Source organism: Sinocyclocheilus anshuiensis, unplaced genomic scaffold (genome assembly GCF_001515605.1).
Source record: "Sinocyclocheilus anshuiensis isolate Anshui unplaced genomic scaffold, SAMN03320099.WGS_v1.1 scaffold417, whole genome shotgun sequence".
In the NCBI taxonomy this organism is placed as follows: Eukaryota; Metazoa; Chordata; class Actinopteri; order Cypriniformes; family Cyprinidae; genus Sinocyclocheilus; species Sinocyclocheilus anshuiensis.
Genome location: NW_015537953.1, coordinates 745,968 through 762,417, shown reverse-complemented (window position 1 = coordinate 762,417; position 16,450 = coordinate 745,968). Strand labels below are relative to the sequence as shown.

Below are 16,450 nucleotides of genomic sequence, written 5' to 3'. Positions count from 1 at the left end.
CGAAAACACCTTTCTGTCGGGAGAGAGAGAAGCCGCAGCGTGTGAACGCGCTGCCATCTATAAGGTTAAAACCACTATAAGGTTTTAACCTTATAGTGTTTTTCTGTTGCATCATTAATGTGTTAAATAGAGAAATATGCAAGCAAAAACTGTTTGTCCCCAAAACACTACTTGCATACAGACAACTGACCTACTGACACTCAACCCTGCAAGACCATGCTGGTGAACCAACATCACCAGCTTAATTTTGCTTGAGAACAGCATAGATATGCTGGTCCACCAGCACTATACCAGCATAAACCAGCCTGGACCAGCACTAAACCAGCATAAACTAGCACTATACCAGCATAAACCAGCTTGGACCAGCACTAACCAGCATAAATTAGCACTATACCAGCATAAACCAGCACTATACCAGCATAAACCAGCCTGGACCAGCACTAAACCAGCATAAACTAGCACTATACCAGCATAAACCAGCCTGGACCAGCACTAAACCAGCATAAACTAGCACTATACCAGCATAAACCAGCCTGGACCAGCACTAAACCAGCACTGTACCAGCATTAACCAGCTTGGAATCCATGCTGGCTTATGCTGAATTTTTCAGCAGGGAGCTCGCATGAAAACAAGAGGCGGAATTTATCGCATGAACCAATCACATTCAATCATAACCGATCATATCAAATACTAGTGCAATGGAAGCATTGCCTCCTCTCATGTGACTTTCCCCCATTCACTCTCAATTACCCCCACTAAACCCACGGCACGCTATGGGGTCTCTGTTGTAAGTTAATGGGACGAAGGGAGGCAAGCCTCCGCTGTAACTTAACCTGTGGGTGTCGCTGTTGGACAGTGTTATTTTATAAAAACGAGTGACTTTTAGACTTTTAATGTCATATTTAGTCAAATTTGCGTTGTTTAATATTTTCTCATCCATTTTTTTTTTTGAGGAGACACTGCCTCCCTTGCCTCCTCAGAGGAAATGCCCCTGGCGTGTTCTATGTCAGCAGTATCACATGCATGCGTCATGGTACTCTCGATAACAGCGGCAGACTGCCCCAGAAAAGAAAAAATCGTTAAATAAAGTCATTCTTTTTGTTTTCTTTGCGCATAAAAGGGATTCTCGTAGCTTCATAAAATTACAGTTGAACCACTCTGGTAGTACCCTCAAAGAGCAGGCCCGTAACCAGCTATGAGGCCACCGAGGTCCGGACCTCGGTAAATTTTTCATGTTCAAAAATAAAATTTGTTCTTTGAATGACTAATTTAAATTTAAATTTAAATTTAATTAAATTTATGCATTTAGCAGACGCCAAAGCGACTTACAGTGCATTCAGGCTATACATTTTTTATCAGTATGTGTGTTCCCTGGGAATTGAACCCACGACCTTTGCGCTGCTAAGGCAATGCTCTACCACTGAGCCACAGGAACATTAATTTGTTAATTAATTAATTAATTAATTTGCTGTTAAACTCCTCATAGGAATGCCTGCATGACATGTATAATTCAGTTTAGACAGTTTGCAAGAATGTTTAGCGTTCCTGGTATGAAAATGATCGCTGTGAGACGCTGGCGGCGTGAACGAGGCTTGAGAGAGTTGTGAGTGAGCCTCCAAGTGAAGGCCCTTTCACACGGTACGCAGCAGTCGTTGAGTGTTTAGTTCATTCTCAATGGGAGACATGCGGAAAGCGGTAAAACGCGGGCGGTTTCGCTGGCGGCGCGGAGGCAGAGTGCAAGCGGTGCTTGTGCACCCAAAATCCTGCCGCTTCCACGGGCACGGCGCTTCGCGGCAGGCACCACCAAAGATAAAAATATTTTATCTTTTTGTGAGCGGCAGCGGCAGCCACGTCGGTTTCAACCAATCAGTGAACATTTAACTGAAATGCCTATTGAAAAAATAGAGGAGAATATTGTTTTAAGTGTAATAGATTTCCCAGAACTGTATGACATATCTAAAATCTCATACAGAGACATAAATGAAATTATATTTCATTCAATCGCTACCTCACAGGTATGCTCTTTAGGCAAATCATAAAAAACAACTTCACTTGTGCCAAACGAAAAAAAAAAAGGTTAATAATGACAACAATAAATGGCAGAATGACACAAACACAAATTTCCATTATGTTTTATTTCGTTTTTAGTAAATACAAAGGTGATGTTGACAATTGTAACTATGGCAACGTCCACTCCGAGACCGCAACGCAACCACTGCCTCAACTGCACAAAACGCTTCCACTACAAAAGAAAGGGGCAGCCGCGCGGCGATTCCACCGCTTGCCGCGTCCCGTGTGAAAGGGCCTTGAGCGTCCGCAGCCTCCGCTTTTGGACTTGTCTTTTCCACTTAATTTAACACTTTAGAAAGTTAATAAACTAGGAAGTTGCAGTTTAGAGTCAGCGATATCTTTATCTTATTTTATTTGCAAAATATTGGAAAAAATGTCAGTTTATTTTTATTTATTTTTTGTTTGTTTTAGTATCAATATCTGGCAACACTGCTGATCGCCGGCACTTAAACTGAAAGCAATCAAAAAAGCCCATGGACAGGTTTTTGCTGACAGGATACGACATTCAGTAAGGGAAACGCAACAATTATCATGATATTATCTGTCATAACGCTATCAACGCTGTCAAAAACAGTAGCATTTAACACTAGTACACACAGATCTGTAGAACAAGTAGGTTACAGAATGAAATGAAATACGCAAAAACTAGCCATGAAGAAGTCTATGCTATGTCATTCAGTACAGTTAAATTTTCACAAATCATGCTATAATCTTTCATAAGAGCACTAGACAAAGTTATTGTAGTTATGTATTGTTGCAATAAACAACTGATAAAATTATCCACCCTTAAATATAGTAAAGTATTAACAAAATTTGATGCAATAAATAGAGTATGATTTAAAGGGGTCATATGATGATGCTAAAAAGAACATTATTTTGTGTATTTGGTGTAATGAAATGTGTTTATGCGGTTTAAGGTTCAAAAAACACATTATTTTCCACATACTGTACATTATTGTTTCTCCTCTATGCCCCACCTTTCTGAAACGCATCGATTTTTACAAAGCTCATCGGTCTGAAAAAGCGAGGTGTGCTCTGATTGGCCAGCTATCCAGTGCGTTGTGATTGGCCGAATACCTCAAGCGTGTGACGGAAATGTTACGCCCCTCACCATACTGAGATGATGCTTTGTCAGGCCGGAGTGATGATTCAAAAACATGAAAACCCATTATAAACCAGGCATTCCTTGCATCCAGTGGGGACATAATTATGGATTATAATGACTTATACTGTCTTTTTACACGTTGCGTTGCATCGCGCCGCGTAAACATAAAACCATGTCTGCATTTGACTTAAGGAAACTGTCTCTACTTACTTGGAGAAGTTGCTGTTGAGTCTGAATAAACTCTTTGCACTGCTGGATTTCTAGTTTGAGCCTCTCCATCTCCTCTTCATGGAGTTGTTTGGAGATCACCTCTTCACGGTCTCCATCTTGCACCATGGATGCTTCAACACAAAATACACCTTTCACAGTATTTTTATTTTTACAACAGGTTTGTGTGTCTAATGTGTAACGTTCTGTGCATTAGGTGATAAGGCTGCTCAAGAAATAAAGGAAAAGATGGTGATGAACAAAAAGGTGAGATTAAATTCTGTTTGCCTTAAAAGTCTGTGAATGGTATCCTCTACCTTGGCTGTCTAATCTCTCAACATGGTGCTTGAGTTTCCTCCACTGCTGACGAATGCTGTTGGTGAGTTTCTCCCGAGCATGATCACATGACATCTCAGGATGTCCTTTCAAAAGTTCATCGTCATCAGAATTTGTCTGCAGATTCAACTGAAATATGATTTTTTTTCCCCCAAAATACCATTAGCAAACACAAATAATTATGAGCTGTATCATGAAGTGTTTAGTGTAAAATATTTGTTATGGACTTGACAGTCATACTGTACCTGATCCATATCATTGCTTTGCTTCTCTTCCTTTTGGCTCATCTTCTTTGAATTTAAAACCCCCACCATTTCTCGTTTCATTTGCTGAATCACCTTCTTCAGCTCTATGTTTTCCACCATTAGCTCCCTCTGACGGTTATCAAATTCATTGAGAAGAGTTTTGTACATATCTCCTTCATGTCTAAAAAAAAATATATATAAAAATTTCTAAAGTTGTCATATGATATTATAGTGAAGGGGAACTATAAATATAATGCCAACAAACAACCAAAATGATTATGTCTTTTACCTAGATTCAGTTTTTCCAGTTTTCCAAAGACATCTCCTACCATCCGACCTTCCAACATAATTCAAAACGTCCATTCCTGACACAAAGCAGAAATTATTTTCAAAAGATTTTCAAATGACATTAGGGTCACTAAATAATTACAAATTTTAATTTGTGGGTGAATTGTTTCTTTATGCAAATAAAGTCAAGAGTGAACTTCACTGGTTTTGAGTGTATATCAGCATAAACACTGTCATTCAGAACAGATGCATTCATCTGATTAAATGAGATGGAAAAGACTTTGTTACAAAAAAATTCACATAAACGCTATTCCTGTGAACTTTATAATTATCCAAAGTCCAAAGACAAAATGCATTATTATTAGAATGATATTAGAATGATTTCTGAAGGATCATGTGACACTGAAGCCTGATGCTGAAAATTCAGCACTCCCATCACAGCAATAAATTAGCTACATTTTAAAATATATTAAAATAGAAAGGAGTTATTTTAAATTGTAATATTTTTTTCATAATATTACTATTTTACTGTATAAGAAGTCTTACAGATGCCAATAAAACAGTATATTCCGTATGTTATTCTATTAAGAGATATATTTAAAGGGGCCATGACATGGATTTTTTATTATTTTAATATGTTCCTTGAGGTTTACTTATAAAGTCAATAAAGTATTGTGCACAAAAAAAAAATATATATGTGGGAAAATGATCAGACAGATAGTTTTGATTGGCTAACGTCATTGCATAGGAAACAGTATCAATGCCTCCTTGCTACTGCATGTGAGTGTTTTGACAGCATGATCAAAATAAAACGGTCATTTCCAGACAAAGCATTATGAAATCATTTACTTATGGTTTGTGATGCAGCTGCAGTCAGATCTAGTACCGCTTCATCTTTCAACAAATATTTCTTTGTGAACTTTCCATGACACTGTGCATCGTTTACAAAACAAAATGCTCCGACCAATCCTCTGACACGATGCCATTAAAAATAAACTGTCCACTTGTTCCTTACACTGGGATCCTTCTGATATCTGTACAAAGACACGAACGAGCTGTTTAAACCAAACGCGTCAAAGCGAATGTTCTTTCACTCCATTTGTCCTAACAGACTCAAGCGCGTGGACTGTGTCAGAAAGCGAACGGGCATCTGTATACTATATCCAGTGTAGACAAGATAGCGGCAGTGATTTTAATTTCTATTTGCTTTTGATGTGACGCAACGCAACACAACACAACGTGACACTTGCATTCAGTGTAATCAAGTGTCAAGCCATTAAGCGACTGAATGCCAGTGGGCGGGGCTTGTGGTGAGAAGATGACTATTCGTCGATGCGTTGCTCTGGAGGCAGTGTTTATGCAAATGTTTGTGCCCGGGTGACGTCAGCTTGCACCTCAGATCCAAAACGAGCCGTTTTTGGAGCTTGATTAAATAAATGCTTTGTTTATAATGAGGAGGACACTTTAAGATATGAAACTTCCAGGATGTTTTAATGGTCCGAAGACCTCTTATATGCCAAAAGATCAAGGCAAATTTGATTTCTCATGACCCCTTCAAGTGATACATATTACCTTGTTTATTTTCCTTTTTGGCAACGAGTAGATGATTGAGGCGCTCCTTTACTCTGTTGTGCTCCCTTTCTCTTCTCTTAATGTCATGGTTGTATTGTGTGGCACGACTTGCAATGATACCCTGCAGCCTTTGTACCTATTAAAGTAAAAAGCATATTTGATAAAACAACATATTTTTTGGAAGAAAAAAAAACAGTACATGACAGCACAGCTTTCTCGCTCATTTTTCATACCTCTTCTTTTGTATCTTTTAGGCAGTTTTGCAAAGTCTTTAAATTTGTTTCCAGCTGACGCTCTCGCTCATGCAAGCGCATGTTTTCCTTTTTCGAAAGTTCAAGCTGGTCCTACAAAACAGTGAAAATTCATAGTAAAATAAAAAATGAAAAATAAAATAAAAAAGTGTGATAAAAAGGCCAAACCTTTAGCCTGGAGTTGGTGAGATGTTGGTAGTGGAGGTCACTGCTGGACTTGAGCTGCTCCACCTCCAGCTCCTCCATCATTCCAACAGCTCGACGGTGTAGCTGAAGCAAGTCATGTATGTTGTTTAGGGCAACCACAGCATCCAGATCACGAATGTTGTCCGAGTTTTGGAAAATTGGTGGAAAGCACAGGGACGACAACTCCTGTGAATGTAAAGAGTGGCAAGTTCATTAACAATACGAGATTCAAGTTTGTTCTTGTTTAGATTCTTCTACTAGATTCTTCTTCTTCAAACTCAAAAGACAAGTTGCAAAAAAAATAAAAGTGCACCTACCTGATTGATGTATAGAATGCACTCAGAGACATTCTCTTCCGTGCAGAAGTTGCTTGAGACGTTGAAAGAACTTAAAGGCAGAGGAGACATGACCGATGCCGTGTAGAGTCTTGAAGGAGACATTCTAGTCAATAATGCCTATATGTTATAGAAAAGAGTGAGAAACATAGACATAAATAGTTAGCTGTATAAAATAATGCATAATCAGAAAATGCACTATTAATTGTAAAGATTTGTCTCAAGTACATGTGGTACTGGTTCTTCTGAGTGAATGCGAATACTGCTCTAAATTAGGTTAGGAGGGGAACCTGTCCTTAAAATAACTTTCCACGGTATTTTGAGTCGCCTAATCTTTCCCTTTCCCCACGAGACTTTGGTTATCTGGAGCACCAGCTAAAATCTCTTATTTTCTTCACCTATGTGCTGTAAACTTGAATAATATGCCAAATGCAACTGATTTGCCCAGAAATAATGTTATGTTATTTACTCAGCCTTAGCACTCCAAACCTGCTGTTACCACATTTGTCAAGTTTCAGAAAGGAGAAAAAATGGCAACACTTTAGGGACCAATTCTCACTATATAGGTTTAGGGTTATATAGTTGCTTATTAGCATGCCTATTATTAACATATTGGCTGTTTATTAGTATTTATAAAGCACATATTCTGCATGACCATATTCTACATCCCTAATCCTACCCAATACCTAAATTTAACAACTACCTTACTATTAATACGCAGAAAATTATGAGTTTATTTAATTTAGTTTATTTATTTTTTGCTGTGATGACATTTTAGACCATTTTGGTTTCCCTAATAACCTTTCAGTGAACAGTTCATACAATTAAAAGAACTGTTCTTAGTGTGAAGAACATTTTAAAAATCTAAAGAACCCTTTTCCACTATAAAGACTTTTTGTGGAATGGAAAGGTTCCATGGATGTTAAGGGTTCTTCATGGAACCATTAATGCCAATTAAAAAAGCTCTATTTTTTAATAGTGTGTATAGCCATTTCCACTGTTTTCAAAAATGATATTTTACTATTCCATGAATGGGAAACTATAAAACATTTCATAAAACCCTACATTTCATTCCCTGATATTTCCATGACTGTGGAAAAACAAAACAAAAAATAAAATAAATAAATAATTGAGAAAAGTAAATATAGGCCACAATGTACTGTATTAATATGAAGGAATTTTCATATTTATTTTTTACAGGTGTTTTACTACAGCTCTATCAAAAAAAAAAAGAAAAAAAAAAGAGTACATTTGAAATGACAGTTTACAAAATGACAGTGCATGCAGATTGCAGACTGCTATGAAACTATACAAATATACAATAAATAAATAAATAAATGAATGCAAGAATGAATGAAAAAAAACTTTAATTCATTCTAAATAGGTGTGAGTACTGAGACTTGCTTATTCCACTAAACGACTTAATATAAAAATCCATGAAAAGCTAGTACACACCTAGAGAGAGCACACCATGATCAGATCTAAAGTAGGTTAAAGTGAATAGAAGGATTTCTGCGCTTTTCTTTACACAAAATTGCAATGGCTTATGCGCCATAAAAGCGTTTCAGAATAACATACCGATGTCGTGGTTAACAAATGAGGACTTTAAGTTGCAAACCATCAGCGGTTCACTTACTGCGTATCTTTTGGCATTCAAGAGCACTCGTGAGGTTTGTCAGCTTCATTTCCCGACATTCGGCACGGACTGATACATCTTTTCCAGATAATTTGCGTAATAAAGTGTCTTACTGTGGCACGTCGTTACATTGATGCAGGCGCCTTCTGCAGCACAACCTTGAACGAAAACACTCACAAGCGAATGTGTTGCCATGCAACGAAAACGAGGGCGTGTCATTGGCTTAACTCGTGCACCCCCCGCAGAATATCCACCAATAGGCGTCGTCGCAGTCAATGCAGGGGCTAAACACTAAAATAGGTTAGTTACTGTAATGAAGTAATGTAGTTTATTGTGATATAGTGATAGTTTTAGTAACGTAGTGCTAAAATATAGTTTATCACTGCAAAACTAAATATTTATTAGAACATTTACATCAGACAAATCAGCTTGGACATTTTATTCCAGCATATATACTTTAAAATACAACCTATGCACTGATGAAGATAAAATAACCACAAATATTGAATGAAAAGTTGTCTCTATGAACACATCTGCCCTTCATATGACAAAGACATTTTAAATCTTCCAAACACGATATATACAACATCTTGTCTAATACACAAAACAATAACAGCAGCAATATTTCAGCATAGCAGCAATCAAATGTAATAGCATACACAAACACTAAGTAAACACTTAAGTCAGTTAGCATATCTGGTAAACATGTCTATTTATTTGTTAAGGTTTCTGTGACCGTTTCATGACCGTAGCACATACGTTAACTGCTAACAGGAACAGGAAGCCCCAAAGGTTCGTCTTCACTGAACAAAGGGTCTGTGGGGCTTCTTTTTGCCTCCAGCCACCAAGTTGTCATTTCGCCTTTCCCCTGTTTAACAAAGAGTCACAATTAGTAAATCTCCTCCAGTGTATCTTAAACACAATACTCTGAAGGACAGCATCATTCAAAAGAAAGAAAGAGGGGGGAGAGCGACAGAGCAGAGGTGTGTATTCACTTGTGTATAATGAACAGACATCACTTAAGTGAAAATGCAAAAGCCAGCTGGGGCCGAGTCCTATAATTGAGATAAATCACAGCTGCTGCGCTAAGGTTTGCAGTTCAGCCTCAGGGGACCATACCATCATCTCAGGAAGAAAAAGATCAATAGCAGATTGATTTGGTAGAAAGGTCTGTAATATACCAGATCAGTTTCTGAATAAAAAGATAAAATCTATTATAAATAATATAAAATATTATGATAATAAAAGCATTAGAAATACTACAAAGGTTCAAAGAGAGGTTCAAAGACGGCCGTTGTCACGGTCTTGCGACCTAAGATAGCAAGATCTCACAGTGTGTTTGCTGCTATGATCCACGTTTACTGACCAGCCAATAAAAACGCGACATGATGCTAAAACAAAACTGCTTACCTCAAGCTCTTATCCCTTCCTCTTTCGCCGCTTCCACTTTTTTTGAGCACACATAAAAAATACAACTGCTAAAGTGATTTATCTTGCTCTTTTTGTTTACCACTAGCACATGCTGAATTTATTCTACTATAGTAACGTGTGTCTTAGTGTATGAGTCAATAGGTGTCATCATCGTACAGTCTACACACATGTCGTAGCCAAGTTTATTAGATCCATGTCGCACAGTGTGACATGCAATGATCTTATAGGATTGCTAAAATCGTGCAGTGTGTCTCGGGCTTTACCTTCACATAGAGAGACCCACGACACATCAGCACATATCCACCAAGTGTGTGTAGAAGATCTGCTGTAGAGCCACTGCACTGGATCTTTAAAGCTGTAAACATCATAAAACAACGATTAGACATAGAAAAGCACGTTTGATCTTTACAGAAGTTCAAGAAAGGGAAATATTTGGATCCAACATTCAGTTTTATTACATTTTAACCAATAAAACAGTGCAAATATTTACAAGATTCCACTCCCCCAGAAATGGCAGACAGGATCAGTTACTAATTGACTCTGTGCAAACAGCTGCGTTTGCCCAAATACCTTCACTGGTGGACTCCATACGGGATGCTGTGTTTACAGTGTCGCCAAATAAGCAGTACCGTGGCATTTTGGTGCCAACCACCCCAGCTACAACGGGACCTAAGATAACATAAAATACATCTCATTCAAAGGACGTAGCTTGACGCTAAGTTCAGGACAGATGAAGGGCTGAAGCTATATTGACCTGAATGAATGCCAGCTCGTATCTTAAGCTGTGTGGTGGGTTTGTGTGGGATTTTAAACGTGTTACAGACACTGATCAAGTCCTGCGCCATGCTGGCGATTTCCCCAGCGTGATTGATCCCGTTCTCTTTTGGTACTCCCGAGACCACCATATCTGAGGAGGGAGAGAAATCAATTTTCATTGATTTATGTGTAATTTGATGCAAAAGTGTGGCAAACAAAGGAAGCTGGATCTCTGTAACCGCACTCACAAGCATCTCCTATAGTTTCCACTTTGTACACATCGTAGTTGTCGATGATGTCATCAAACGTGGTGTAAAGCTTGTTGAGGAAATCCACAACCTGGTGAGGGGTGCTGGAGCCGGACAGCTGGGTGAAGCCCACTATGTCACTGGCCAATAGATAGAATAATTTTAGTGCTGTCAAACAATTAATCGCGTCCAAAATAAAAGTTTATGTTTACATTATATATGTATGTGTACTGTGAACATTTATTATGTATATATATAAATACAAACACATGCATGTATATATTTAAGAAAAATAGGTTATGTTTATATATTTAATTTATTTATATATAATATAAAATATATAAATATGAATATAAAAATGTATAAACATTTTCAAAATATATACTGTATGTGTGTGTATTTATATATGCATAATAAATATTCACAGTCCACATACATATATAATGTAAACATAAACTTTTATTTTGGACGCGATTAATTGTTTGACAGCACTAAATAATTTATTATACAGAGTGAAACATTTAAGGGGGTCTGAATACTTTCCGTACCCACTGTATATATTTAAAAAATGCATTAAAAATCTCAAGCTGGAAACAGTCACAGCACATGTACTTTAAATGTCCACTAGGTGGAACCATTTGGACAACATTTATTGAATATCTTTATTTATTGGTGTTTTTTTTTAATGTAATAATGATTATGAATAATACTTTTCCCACTGTAATTTTAAATACACTTCCATACTATAGAGTAAACGGTCAGTCTTCTGCTTCTCCTGAAGAAGATCCTGTGTTCTCTCGGCTACAATGGTTTCCAAATGTTTACTGTACTTTTCCATCTAGAAAAAAAAAAATGTATAAAAAAAATAATAATAATTATATATATATACACACACACACACACACACACACACACACATATACATATACATATATATATTATTTGCATTCTGTCTAGTAACAATTTACTATTATTATACTATTAAATAAATACCTGGTGCATATAATTACTCAAATTATTGTGTCCAGTCACTTTATGCTTATTGTGCTTTCAATAATTGTATAATTTTAATAACTGTAATTTTAAAGAATATGATACTTTTATTTGGCATGATGCATTGAAATTATCAAAAGTGACAGTAAAGGCATAGCAAAAAATGTAAACAAAAAAAATTGATACAAAAATGTTCTATTTCAAATTGATAATTTTTTTTACTTCATTTTAAAATATTTTATAATAGAAAACAGTTATTTTAAGCATTTCAGATTACTATTTTTACTGTAAATCCAACCTTGGTGAGCATAAAATACATTTTACTGTATAAAAAGTTACTGTACTTATTAACCTATTATATTATATTATATAGCCAAATGTCACTTGTCGCTAAAAGCAAATATTTATTACAAATATATATCAATAATTTTCATGCTTGCCTGAAATATACAGTGGCATTGGAGTAACTTTGGGCTTCTGCTGTACGTCCCTGACGAAGATCATCAGCCACTGCTTTTGGTAACATGCCTGTCACCAATAGAAATAATATATTAATTAAAAAGATATTAATCATACGTATATATATATACAGTGGGTACGGAAAGTATTCAGAAGAAATGGACAGCACCTGAGTTAAATATATGAGTGTCACAGCAAAGGGTCTGAATACTTAGGACCATGTGATATTTCAGTTTTTCTTTTTTAATAAATCTGCAAAAATGTCAACAATTCTGTGTTTTTCTGTCAATATGGGGTGCTGTGTGTGCATTAATGAGGAAAAAAATTTAACTTAAATGATTTTAGCAAATGGCTGCAATATAACAAAGAGTGAAACATTTAAGGGGGTCTGAATACTTTCCGTACCCACTGTATATATTTAAAAAATGCATTAAAAATCTCAAGCTGGAAACAGTCACAGCACATGTACTTTAAATGTCCACTAGGTGGAACCATTTGGACAACATTTATTGAATATCTTTATTTATTGGTGTTTTTTTTTAATGTAATAATGATTATGAATAATACTTTTCCCACTGTAATTTTAAATACACTTCCATACTATAGAGTAAACGGTCAGTCTTCTGCTTCTCCTGAAGAAGATCCTGTGTTCTCTCGGCTACAATGGTTTCCAAATGTTTACTGTACTTTTCCATCTAGAAAAAAAAAAATGTATAAAAAAAATAATAATAATTATATATATATACACACACACACACACACACACACACACACATATACATATACATATATATATTATTTGCATTCTGTCTAGTAACAATTTACTATTATTATACTATTAAATAAATACCTGGTGCATATAATTACTCAAATTATTGTGTCCAGTCACTTTATGCTTATTGTGCTTTCAATAATTGTATAATTTTAATAACTGTAAAAGAAAGACTTGATTAGATGAGATACATACCAGGTTCATCATCATATCCACAGGGCTGACCTTGTGCGGGTTCATTTTATCGAGAATCTTTTTCACCTGCTCAAACGTCGGCCTCATGGTCACATTGTGGTTCCAGCATCTCTTTATCAGCTGCATGAAATTTGACTACGAACACTGAGTGCGTTTCATTTATCCACAGTTATCATCTTTTAATCAGGCATGGTAAACATTCGCATCAATGGCAATTCATTGAAGTAATTGATCTTCAACGAAACGTGCCTCAAGAGGACATGTGCTTAAGTAAATAGCATGCATCAATTATGTCCATACAAACCTCACAGTAATCATCAGGATCTGGGCAATCATTGTCTGATTTCCCAGCATTCAGTTTGGAAAGTGATGGGCGCCACATGACATCAAGCTTCACTGAATCTGCCTGTTCCTGCTCATGAAACAACAATTGCACTTCTTATCATCACCTCTTACGCAAAAAACAGTCTAAAAACCCCAACACCTTCCTGATCCTTGAATACTTACTGAAATGAGGTCACTGCGAGTAGCAATTTCCACCAAAATAATGGAGTAGCTTGAGAACAGGAAGAAAAGACAAATGTTTATTTCATGCTTCTTAGAGACTGAGTTTTGTTTGAGAACAAACCGCTGCTCTAGGATGCATCTATAAAATATACAAAACATTTACATGTATCCGAAGAAAAGAACAGGGTTATTCCTGTGACGTCGGACATTTTCTAGACTTTAATAACTTTAATATCATTTTCTAGTTTAATGGCTTTTATTTATTTATTTGTACATTTTTATTTATTTATTTGGAATTTTCCTTTAGTTATGTATTTATTTATTTATATTTATTTACAATGCCGGCCAAATGTTTGGAATTATTAAGACTTCTGTAATAATTGTAAAAAAAATTTAACTATTATTAGAATGATTTCTGAAGGGTCATGTGACACTGGAGACATTATGCTAAAAATTTAGCTTTATATCACAGGAATAAATTACAATTGAAAATATATTAAAAAAGAAATCAGTTATTTTAAGTTGTAATAATATTTCACAATACTACTGTTTTTACTGTATTTTTGATTAAATAAATGCAGCCTTGGTGAGCATAATTAAAAAAAATTAATAAAAAAAACTTTATTCCAAACTTTTGGCAGTGTGTTTATTTATTTATTTATTTGTTAGTTTGTTTATTTTAATTAATTGAACCGAGAAGTGAATATGTGAATTTTAAATATTTTAATTTATTAACTTATTAACATTTTAGCACATTTATTGAGAAATATTAAATATTTTAAAATTAACTTTAGAATATTTCAAATATGTATTTATTTACTAAAACAAAAGTGTTTAATATTTACCATTTTAATTTAAATAAATGGTTAAAAATACATAAGGTTCAAGCATTTCTCCAACCTGTACATATCAGCTGCGGCTGTGAAACTGGTGCTGATTCTCAGCAGAACTTCAGGTGCGCAGTAAATGTGATAGACGTTTTGACATTGGAAATTGGTGCTCATGTCCTCAAAGTCCTCCTTTCTGTAGGCCATCAGCCCGTAATCTGTATCATTAAATATTATATGTCTTATTTCAGATTTCAGATTTTTCTCAAGTTGTAATATATCTAAGAAGTGCGCCTCTAGAAAATCTAAAATGATGTACCTGATATTTTGCAGACCCACCGGTCGTCAATCACACAGTTGCGTGAATGAAGACGGCCATGGAACATTTTGTGCTGATGCAGGTAAGCCATTCCTCGAGCAATATCAGTAGCAAAAGACAATCTGTAAACGTTAAGTGTTCATTTTATTTATGAAGTACCATCTTGAAGCATTTAAAGAGCTTTCTCACAATGCCACAAGACAGATTTACCGAAAACCCCAATTGATGGGGACATCCTCGTTCAACAGCACATCTGCCAGGCTTCCCTTTGGACAGTATTCAGTGATTATGCTTATGAAAGGAACTTCAATGCAGCCTCCTAAGAACTTGGAAAGGTTTGGGTGATCAAGCTCCCTGGTAAAAAAGAAACAGTAACAGTCTTAATTACTTCACCAAATATTTGGCTTGAATTACCCATCACAAAATCCTGGACAAGTCACTTGTCCAAGTAAAAGTACGTCTGATTTCAGTGTAGTTTCATTTGCAAGAATTGTGGGTACAGCTACTCACCTGACCTCTTTGACCTCTTTTCTGATTGTTTTGGTGAGGGTAAAGTGTTTCTTCTGTATGTGTTTTACAGCTACAGTCCTTCCATCACTGTAAAACAAAAGAAAACATAAAACAAAAAAGTTAAGATATAAGACAACACAACACAAAAAACGAGACAAGACAAGAAAGACAAGATAGACAAAAAACCAAACAAGACAAACCAAAAAAAAAAAAAAAAAATGACAAAACAAAGCAATGACAAGATATAAAAGCAAAGACAACAAGGCAAGAAAAGACAAACAAAAGTAAACAACGGCAAAACATAAAAACAAAGACAACAAGGCAAGAAAAGACAAACAAAAAAGACAAGACAAAAAAACAAAACAAGACCAGACAAACAAAAATGACAAAATTAAACAAAGATCAGGGTTTCCGCGGGTCTTAATAAGTCTTAAATTTAGTTGTATCAAATTTAAGGCCTTAAAAAGCCTTAAATTGTACAAGACAGTCAAGAGGTCTTAAATTTGGGGACGGAAAGACCAGAATTGCGATATGTCTGAATGTGACTATTAAACTTCAAAAGGCTATGATTTCATTAAATAAACATGAGCGCTGCACGTTCAAAGTCCGGTGCTGCGCTGCTCTGTGTACAGCAGTTACCAGGAAAACAGTGATATTTCTACCAAACACTCCACCTGCTGGCAGACAACGAATGAGCATTTTCAATAAAACTGATGTTTTGTACAGAGTTCAGACCAATGCAAAAATCGACCCATGTTTTTACCCTGCAAACACGCAAAGCTTTAAATGTGAACTGGCGGATCGATAAGAAGACAATGCATTACAAAAATCTAAACAGTATAAGGGGTGTGCAATATGTATGGTCTGCGATAATATCATAATTGTTGTTTTAGCAATGTGCAATTTGATATTATCGAGTATATCGCGAAAAGCAAACAAAACACCTACAGAGTACGCGCATACATTAGGTGATGAAGTCTAGTAGGTTAGACTAGTGCGTGTGCACATTTAGAGTGCATTCTTTCACTGCATGAATCAGTCTATTAAAATGCATTTAGAATTATCACATAATTCAAGATATGGGGCAGAAAATGAATTTCATATAGTTACTAGTTACTATCACACGAAAAGTGCCGTTTTTTTCTCCAAAAGTCAGCATGATTACAAATGTGATATTGATTTTATACAACAGTTCAATAAAC

At 35.8% G+C, this 16,450-nt stretch overlaps 3 protein-coding genes across 6 annotated transcripts in view; all 3 read right to left on the bottom strand.

Moving 5' to 3' along the window:
* LOC107664832 (afadin- and alpha-actinin-binding protein-like) overlaps positions 1–9,045 on the bottom strand; it is a 16,064-nt gene extending 7,019 nt beyond the window's left edge. The window contains exons 1-9 of one of the 2 annotated variants that reach the window (XM_016455514.1): positions 8,991–9,045; positions 6,578–6,715; positions 6,243–6,446; positions 6,057–6,167; positions 5,824–5,959; positions 4,253–4,328; positions 3,964–4,144; positions 3,700–3,847; positions 3,386–3,516 (exon numbers count right to left, since the gene is read on the bottom strand). In XM_016455514.1, the coding sequence (XP_016311000.1) occupies positions 3,386–3,516; positions 3,700–3,847; positions 3,964–4,144; positions 4,253–4,328; positions 5,824–5,959; positions 6,057–6,167; positions 6,243–6,446; positions 6,578–6,700 (1,110 nt within the window). In that variant the 5' untranslated portion in view covers positions 6,701–6,715; positions 8,991–9,045. The remainder of the gene's footprint in view (positions 1–3,385; positions 3,517–3,699; positions 3,848–3,963; positions 4,145–4,252; positions 4,329–5,823; positions 5,960–6,056; positions 6,168–6,242; positions 6,447–6,577; positions 6,716–8,990) is intronic. The other variant, XM_016455522.1, reaches the window with a different exon arrangement.
* Positions 7,987–16,450, bottom strand: part of LOC107664813 (atrial natriuretic peptide receptor 2-like) — a 10,045-nt gene continuing 1,581 nt past the window's right edge. The window contains exons 3-16 of one of the 3 annotated variants that reach the window (XM_016455488.1): positions 15,249–15,335; positions 14,949–15,092; positions 14,739–14,860; positions 14,493–14,637; positions 13,593–13,641; positions 13,390–13,500; positions 13,086–13,205; positions 12,720–12,813; positions 12,100–12,187; positions 10,667–10,806; positions 10,417–10,569; positions 10,233–10,331; positions 9,926–10,017; positions 7,987–9,099 (exon numbers count right to left, since the gene is read on the bottom strand). In XM_016455488.1, coding sequence (XP_016310974.1) covers positions 8,992–9,099; positions 9,926–10,017; positions 10,233–10,331; positions 10,417–10,569; positions 10,667–10,806; positions 12,100–12,187; positions 12,720–12,813; positions 13,086–13,205; positions 13,390–13,500; positions 13,593–13,641; positions 14,493–14,637; positions 14,739–14,860; positions 14,949–15,092; positions 15,249–15,335 — 1,552 coding nt within the window. In that variant the 3' untranslated portion in view covers positions 7,987–8,991. The remainder of the gene's footprint in view (positions 9,100–9,925; positions 10,018–10,232; positions 10,332–10,416; positions 10,570–10,666; positions 10,807–12,099; positions 12,188–12,719; positions 12,814–13,085; positions 13,206–13,389; positions 13,501–13,592; positions 13,642–14,492; positions 14,638–14,738; positions 14,861–14,948; positions 15,093–15,248; positions 15,336–16,450) is intronic. The other 2 variants (XM_016455503.1, XM_016455496.1) reach the window with 2 other exon arrangements.
* Positions 13,644–16,450, bottom strand: part of LOC107664849 (uncharacterized) — a 28,575-nt gene continuing 25,768 nt past the window's right edge. Inside the window, exon 7 of the mRNA XM_016455529.1 lies at positions 13,644–13,660. The gene's annotated coding sequence lies outside the window, so the exon portion shown is untranslated. The remainder of the gene's footprint in view (positions 13,661–16,450) is intronic.